Source organism: Malus sylvestris, chromosome 9 (assembly GCF_916048215.2).
Source record: "Malus sylvestris chromosome 9, drMalSylv7.2, whole genome shotgun sequence".
NCBI classification, from domain to species: domain Eukaryota; kingdom Viridiplantae; phylum Streptophyta; class Magnoliopsida; order Rosales; family Rosaceae; genus Malus; species Malus sylvestris.
Genome location: NC_062268.1, coordinates 9,762,310 through 9,770,098, shown reverse-complemented (window position 1 = coordinate 9,770,098; position 7,789 = coordinate 9,762,310). Strand labels below are relative to the sequence as shown.

The 7,789-nt window shown below is 37.5% G+C and overlaps 2 protein-coding genes across 3 annotated transcripts; one reads left to right on the top strand and one right to left on the bottom strand.

Moving 5' to 3' along the window:
* The first annotated feature begins 1,545 nt into the window (after positions 1-1,545).
* On the top strand, positions 1,546-3,424 carry LOC126634344 (transmembrane emp24 domain-containing protein p24beta2-like). The gene is made up of 5 exons (XM_050304861.1): positions 1,546-1,679; positions 1,810-2,039; positions 2,590-2,776; positions 2,886-2,993; positions 3,133-3,424. The coding sequence occupies exons 2-5, from the start codon at positions 1,818-1,820 to the stop codon at positions 3,264-3,266; spliced, it is 651 nt and encodes a 216-aa protein (XP_050160818.1). The 5' UTR covers positions 1,546-1,679; positions 1,810-1,817; the 3' UTR covers positions 3,267-3,424.
* Positions 3,425-4,366: 942 nt separating this feature from the next.
* LOC126634345 (protein NOI4-like) lies at positions 4,367-6,887 on the bottom strand. Of its 2 annotated transcripts, none has more exons than XM_050304863.1 (3): positions 6,625-6,887; positions 5,224-5,406; positions 4,367-4,679 (listed from the first exon to the last, which is right to left on the bottom strand). In XM_050304863.1, exons 1-3 carry the CDS (start codon positions 6,628-6,630, stop codon positions 4,644-4,646), a joined length of 225 nt encoding a protein of 74 aa, XP_050160820.1. In that variant the 5' UTR covers positions 6,631-6,887; the 3' UTR covers positions 4,367-4,643. The 2 variants fall into 2 exon arrangements, with proteins under 2 accessions (XP_050160820.1, XP_050160819.1); XM_050304862.1 differs by lacking the exon at positions 6,625-6,887 and adding an exon at positions 5,925-6,593.
* Between the last annotated feature and the right edge of the window lie 902 nt (positions 6,888-7,789).

Genomic DNA, 7,789 nt, shown 5'->3' with positions numbered 1-7,789 from the left:
GTATGCTTCACCAGAGGTTAGTTATTGAAGAGGGAAGGATTTTGCAGCCATCTGATCCGCTGTAGGGATGACGAACTTTAAAGCTTAGGTCTGGTTTGGTATTGTTGTGCTTTAAAAAAAGGGAACTTTAACGAAAAGCACCTGGTACTGTTCACTTTAACGAAAAACCACATTTTTACACTAAAAAGTCAATCCTGGTACTATTCATTTTACCCTTTATTTTGTCCTTATCATTAAAACTCAAAGTTTTCAAGCCCTTTTCATTAGTTTTCTTTAAAAAAATGCTGATTCTGCTGTGCTGTAAGAATGAAATAAAACAGCAGAGTGTTTGGTAAACTTTTTTGTAAAAATGCTTTTGAAAAAGAAAAAAAAAGAAGTATTATAGTGTTTGGTAAACTTTTGTGTAAAACAGATGTGAAAAAAAGCCGGTTTTTCAAAGCTGGGTTTTGCAGCTTCTTGTTTTTGGTTTTTTTCATCCAAAACTATGAAAAAAAGCTGAAGCTGAATGTTTACCAAACACAAAATAGCTCCCAGCTTTTTTTGATACTAGCTTTTTTCAGAATTATCTTAGTACCAAATCAGGCCTTAGTTCCGTGTGAATGCTTTTGGTTACGCTGCACGTAGGTGCTAACGAAGGATATGCACTCTGACCGCACGCAAATGTAAATGTGGGAAACAAATGAGGCATCTCTGAACTCCCGTTTAGATATCTGGGCTGAATCATCGAAGGTACATGGATGTACTTAACATTTGAATCTGATTAGAGAAACTATATTCAGTTTTCAATGTGATGCTTTTGCTGTGATTATAAGATCAAAACGACGTCCCGAGCACTAAATGTACACACACACATGCACAAATATGTTGTATTAGTTGATGTTGGTGCACATGCTTCGAGGATCAGGAGAGATTTTTTAATGTACTTAAAACACGGGTTGGTACGTCATACCAAAAGTGTAATGCAATGATAAAAAGTTACGATAGTTCTTACCTATAATTTTTATGTTTTAATTATTTAAAAAGGAAAATGTGAAGTAAAGGGAAAAAAGGGCGACAATCATAACACTAACTTACCTACAAATAAATAAAATTTATAATAAAAAGAAATAAATAAATGTTGCAATTCTAATTTAATTAGAAATATGATTGTTTAATTCTTAATAGATTATATATAGGAATCGTATGAGATTTAGATCTTTTCATATACAATTTGTATTACTTAAAGAACAAGTTTCTCTCTTCATATTACTATAAATAAATAAAAAAATTCACAAACGACTTCCTCAAGCCCTTCGCTTCTCTTTGACTGGTCTCTCTCTTTCTTCTATCACTAAATTCATACTACGAAAATAAAAAAATAAAAAAAGATTTTTGGGGGTTTTTGACATCACGGACCACGCAAGCGAAATTCGCTTTTTTCCACCTGGAAAGCATCATCCAACGTGGAGCGTTCCCATTGGCCACTGGTAAAGCTATTGAATCACACCCCGGCCACGTGGCTTAAGCCCAAAAACAAAAAACAAAACGACATCGTTGATTGTCCTTTTATGCTTGTCCAACCAGAACTGCCGTTGTCAGACAGCCCAAGTTCGAGTTGGGCACTTTTCAAATCCCAGTTCATCCGAAAATCCCAAACTTGAAACCTCTGCCAAATACGAAAACCAGAAGCAGTTTCCGAGGTAATTTTTCGTGTTCTTCCCGATCTGTGTTTTTGCATCTCTAAATATCTATCTGGGTAACGATTATTTGTGGCTAAAAAAACTGGGCGATTGTTTGACTTTGTGTGCTGAAAAATTGATGGATTTGCAGGGAAGAAGATGGAGTTCTGGTGCGGGGGACACGTAGCGCTGAGTTTGGTGCTGGTGGGTTTTCTGGTTTTGTGCCAGTTGGAAGGGTCGTTAGGGTTAAGGTTCGTGATTGACAGGGAAGAGTGCTTCTCCCATGATGCAAAGTACATGGGAGACACCATCCATGTCTCTTTTGTGGTAATCAAGGTAGATTCGACTTGGCATTACACCGAAGACGGCGTTGATCTCGTGGTATGAATGAATGATACTATGATGTTTCATATTTGTTTGTTTTTCCCAATTGTGTGATTTTGTCATACTTTCGTCTGTTTGATCTTGTTGTGGAGAAAGTTCGATGGTTTCTGCTGATTTGTGTTACTTTTTCTGCCTTGGCAAGTTGAATTTTGATAGAAGATAAAGATTGTGGATTTTTGTTTATGATTGCATTCGTTAAGAGGGTAGAATTATCTGTTGCCGTCGTAAGCCGGGAGATAGAGCGGGACTTGTGGCTCAATCGGTTGAGATCGTTTATGGTTTAGCCTGCATTGATGTCCTGCGTTCGGTTCTACTCCCCCGATATCGATTGTATCAGAAAAGAAGAGATGAATAGAGCGGGAGAGGGAATATAATGTTGTTATTGTTGGTAACTTGGTACTTTGAGTCCCAATTGCTAGTTTAGGAATTTAAGATCATCCCCCAATTGGTTTTTCGATTAGGACGCTGCTTTTTGTTCGATAATGATGATAGTGGTTCCTGTTTCTAAAATCTTTCTTATACTTTTGAACTATGTTGCCGATGTCAGATAAAGGGACCTGGTGGTGAACAAATTCATGACATACGCGGCAAGACGAGCGAGAAGTATGAGCTAGTGGTTCAGAACCAAGGTGTTCACCAGTTCTGCTTCACGAACAAGTCTCCTTACCACGAAACCATTGACTTCGATGTACATGCTGCTCACTTCACATACCATGACCAGCATGCTAAAGACGGTGAGAGGCCACTTTACTGTTATTCAAGTTCCGCCGCCTTTTTTTCCTTCTAGGTGAGTCTTCTTTATATTGGAATAATGGTCACGGAATGTTATTTGAATGTATGCAGAGCATTTCACACCCTTGCTGGAGCAGATTCAAAAGTTGGAGGAAGCCCTCTATAACATCCAATTCGAACAACATTGGTTAGAAGCTGAGACTGACCGCCAAGCAATAGGTATTTATTATTCTGTGTAGTTTTAATCTCTTATGCATAAACTATAGTACTTCAAGAAGTACATGATTTTGCACTTGCATCTGCATGTCACATACGGGCACACGAAGCTAAGGTCCCCGAATCTTTGATTTTCGTGCAGTGAATGAAGGAATGAGCCGCAGAGCAACACACAAGGCATTGATAGAATCGGCAGCGCTTATTGGAGCTAGCTGCCTCCAAGTTTTTCTTCTGAAACGTTTGTTTGAACGCAAGCTTGGATCTTCTAGAGTTTAGATTAGTCAGTTGCGAACTTGTTTTCGGGTATTTACTGGTTGTAATGTTAGAAAATGGAAAGAATATTTAGATACTGAAATGTTACAAAACAGAAAAATGTACCATTGGCTTCGGCTTTAATATTTTGAAGATGTGTATTTTTGCTTATTGTTGGACAATTTGAGTTGCCTTGCACAATGGTAGATTTAGCTGACATGTTTGATTGGAGTTGGTAAAGACACTTTGCTGTTAGTACTTGAAGCAGTTTTTTGGCTGTTAGTTTGAGCCCGTACGGGATTGCTTTTGTAGGAAATACTTCTGCTTAAATGCGTTTTGCTAGAAACACTTTTAGTAATGGTATTGACTCATGTCCGTGTTCTATTGGGTGCAAACTAAAGTATTGGATAAAAAAATAGAAATCATCTTCCGGAGAGATGCCGGAATGATTGATAGCTCGGATCTTGAAAATCAGTGTAGATCGAAACAGTGTGCTGTTGGGGATTCGCATTAGAATCACGCCGGAATAATTATTAAAAACCTAATTGGAAGTGCTTCTTGAAGGAGTTGCTTCTCAGAAAGATCTTGTATGTTTTGTATCAAACATTATCCAAAGTGCTTTAGTTGTCCAAACACTCTTTTAGCCGTTGTAGAAGCACCAAAAACAAGGAAAATGATCCTCGCCGGATCCTTTTATTGGGGATCCTAGGAATCCCGTGATTGTGATCGTTCATCGTACATTACGATCACGGGATGCCTAGGATTCCCAGAGGATCCTTTTCCCCAAAACAGGCCCTCTGTGCTTTTTGAGAGGGAGCTGGAAGATTAGGTTCTGTTGCATCAGTCCGTTGAGGCTTCCTCAATGGCTTTGTGGTGCATCCATTGGAAATACTGCAGATTTTGAATTTCATCTACAACCAAATCGATCACCGAATTGCTGAGAGGAGCAATTTTCGTGCAAAATTGCAAATGAATGGAGTCGTAAAAGCTTGGAACTTCCCAGAGGGAGATTTCGAGGGGGAAAAAGACTGACGAGAAAATACAAAGCTTCACAGCGCACAAATACGCGGTTACACGACATAGAAACTCAAATCGAACCGAGAACAGGAAAGAAACAGTCACGATTAACTCAGCATCAAGCATTGATTCAAGAAAAGGAGGCTGCATGCAATCATAGTTCACCAGTATGCATAAACGTAAAACAGTATCATTTTTCAATCATTCGTCTCCCAAAATAAGCCCACAATTTCTACCAATGTTCAAAACGACAGACAACAGATTCCAGAGGGACCAATCATGGCTTCTGAACACAGCTCCAGTCTTCTGGAATATACATCGTCGTGGGGGGCATAAATACGTAGTAGTATCTTCTGTAAAATTTATGACATGGCTGGTACCTCCTCACGACTCCGAACGCAAGCAGCAAAACCATTTTTTCTACACATCAAAGCAGAAAAAAACGTAAAAAATCCAATCATTGTATCACTTTTCAAGCTATCATCTTTTTCATCATCACATTAGGGTGGCTTAAGATCAACTGGCAGCATTCTTTTCTTTTTCCCTCTTTCTTTTTACTTTTTTGGTGCCAGCTTAGTTGGACATCATTTAACAAAACCAGATGAGAGTTTTACCAAGCGAAAAGATAAAATATGAAACAGATACGTTTATAAAATCAATGGGTGTGCTATTTCCTGGGAGGAAAAAAAGGGTAGTTAATAGTTTGAGTTTGAGCAATCTAATTCTGAAATTAAGGGATTATATGCAAACATAGTCACGCAAAATGTGATGATGAAGATGTAAGGATTCCAATGTATTGTGCATAAAATGCTTGTTATGGTTCAATTAAATCTTCTCTGTTCTCAAACTCAACCACCATTCATGCTCTAGGAAAAGATATGACTATGTAAACACAAACAGCGTCAAGCATAAAAGAGATAATGGTATTCCACGGAGAACTATAAGGCCAATGAGTCCAACTTACAGATGGAGGCTTTCCAAGAACTGCTCCTTGCTTATATGCGTGGTCCTCCTTTGATGGTGAGTCAGGTCTACCACCTGTCTGCTTCTCAGTCCTAGCCTTGTTGAAGATTACAGTGAATCCCTCAGCTGATGCTGGATCATTGACATCCCATTCACCAAATTTTGGCAGCGGTACACCCTTTTCCTGTAGATTTACATATTTTTGATAAAGGGAGTCAATCATCCAAAGTCTATGCGTACTGAATTGAGATATATAAATAACACAATTGTGTGCAAAGTTCAATGTTTCAGATGTGCTTGCATGAAATTATGGAGACAAACAATATCCACGTAACGAAGATGATTAAGACTGAGGTGAAGGTTTGCTCCCACACATCAGTAAAAAAAAACAGCTAATCATACTACTGTTACCTTAATCCTAATGCATGAGAATACAACACCATGATATAGAAAGTAATATGTATTAATGCATTGGTTTACAAACGCCGATGCCTGTAATTACTCTTCAATATGAAGGTATTCCAAAAAGAAGAAGAGGTTTGAAATTCGACAATCTTGTAAGATATCTGCTATCAACTTTATACATGCCTAAAGGGAACACAAAGAAATGTTCTTTTTTCTAAAGTCCAACAAGTATCAGATTGGTTTACACTAAAACCAAATAAGTAAAGTACAGAACAGTCAAGTGCACCAAACTCCGACCATTCTGTGGTCTGAGGAGGTTAGATATACGCAGCCTCGCCGCATCACCCCTACTTGCTGGGCGCCCGTTTGGCGAAAAAGACCTGCAACATCCATGAAGCAACAGAACAACCTTACCCATTGAGCAAGGCTCACGCTCAAGTAAGAACCCATTGTATGTTTCAAACCATTGAGTAACCCATTAATCCACTAAACTGCAACACTTAACCATTCAGCACAACAGACACAGAGAAAGTTTCGCACACAAGGAAGCAATCGGATACGCTGCTTATCGGTCTAAGCCGAATCTACACACATACACAAACACATACAACATCCAATTTGATTCTCAAATACTCAAAGTCGGTTTGGTATAAAACAAACAAGAAGCTAAAAATACAAACTTTATCAATAAATATTAAAACATATAAAAACCCAGAAAGCAAACGTGACCCCAGATAGCAAACACCAGCTAGATACATCATATTCATACAGAACAAGCTTCTGCTTAACAGTTAGAAACCAAAAGGATGAAGAGGAAGTAGAAAGCATCGGAGGGGGGACAATATGGTAAATTCCAACAACACCAGCAAGCTGAAAAAGGGAAGGAATCGCTCCACAGGAACTCAAGAGTCTCAGATCAAACACGGAACCATATACATACACCGATGCAAATTCAATTCATGAATTAGAGGACAAAAAAGTCGACCACTTTGCTTACCCCCATAACTTTCTGCTCTGAGATTTGTGAGAGTAACGACAAAAAACGGCGACTGATTTTCTCTGGTTGTAGGGATTTGAGGTGGTCCGAGTATTGAAGGGATTTGAGATGATGAATTGACGAGTCTGCTTTTTCCAGGTGAGGTTCAATGGAAGGAAGAGAGAGAGAGAGAGAGAGAGAGAGAGAGAGAAGAGGGCGCGGCGTGGGTTTGTGTACTGGTGTGTGTGAGGTGGGTCCGATGACGAAAATTTTTTAGTGGGTTGGAATCACGGTTTGATACACAAAGCTCATTTGAAGTGTTATTAAAACAACTAAAGCTCATTTGAAGTGTTATTAAAACAACTAAAGCTCATTTGAAGTGTTATTAAAACAATTGAAAGTGTTTTTGAAAAAATATTTTTGAAATTAATTTTTAATAAATATTTAAGTGAGTCGTAGAAAAGTTATTAATATGCTTATTTCAAGAAGTACAGATTTAATGTTTTTTTTAAATAATTAAAATGTTTCTAGAATCTAAAATCAATTTTATAAAAATACTTTCAGTCATTTTAAAAATATTTTTAAATAAATTATAAGTGTCACAAGTTGAAATTTTTTCTTAAATTTCCAACCAATTCAATTGTATTAGAAACCAGTTCTTGCACACTAAAAATCTCTGAGCAGGATGGGACGAATAAGAAAAATTTTTAGTTGTGGCGGGAATACGGATAGTACATAATATATTTTTATGCAAGTGATGGAAACTTTTAATTTTTAAGTTATTAACCTTTTAACACACATAACCCACCATTTATATAAGACATTTGATGTACCACTTCATGTGACGGGAACACTGAAAAATCTCTTGACGAATAGGGGCCGACTGTTTGAAGAACCAATTAGATTGGATGGTGTGTGGTGCTTCCAGCTATGCATCCCATACAGCTTTTGTCTGTTTCCCCACGATATTAAATTTGACTCCATCTCGTATTGTGTGTATACAGTATACCTTTCCTCGATAGAAATATTTTTAATTGTAATGAAAATATAAATGGTATACCATGTGTTTTAATTAAAATGGTAAAATTTTTTATTTTTTAAGTTATTAACATTTTAGCACATATATCCAACTATTTGTATAATGACACGTGATGCACCATTCCATATACTGATCACATCGAAAAAT

What these genes read in the sequence shown, in the direction of transcription:
- LOC126634344 (XM_050304861.1), top strand. Translation starts at nt 1,818, where the DNA reads ATGGAGTTCTGGTGCGGGGGACACGTAGCGCTGAGTTTGGTGCTGGTG. An exon ending in TGACCAGCATGCTAAAGACG is followed by an intron (nt 2,777 to 2,885) that starts GTGAGAGGCCAC and finishes GAATGTATGCAG; the next exon opens with AGCATTTCACACCCTTGCTG. An exon ending in GACTGACCGCCAAGCAATAG is followed by an intron (nt 2,994 to 3,132) that starts GTATTTATTATT and finishes ATTTTCGTGCAG; the next exon opens with TGAATGAAGGAATGAGCCGC.
- LOC126634345 (XM_050304862.1), bottom strand. Translation starts at nt 6,077, where the DNA reads ATGGGTTCTTACTTGAGCGTGAGCCTTGCTCAATGGGTAAGGTTGTTC. An exon ending in CCTCCTCAGACCACAGAATG is followed by an intron (nt 5,407 to 5,924) that starts GTCGGAGTTTGG and finishes GTAAATCTACAG; the next exon opens with GAAAAGGGTGTACCGCTGCC. An exon ending in TTCTTGGAAAGCCTCCATCT is followed by an intron (nt 4,680 to 5,223) that starts GTAAGTTGGACT and finishes TTTGATGTGTAG; the next exon opens with AAAAAATGGTTTTGCTGCTT.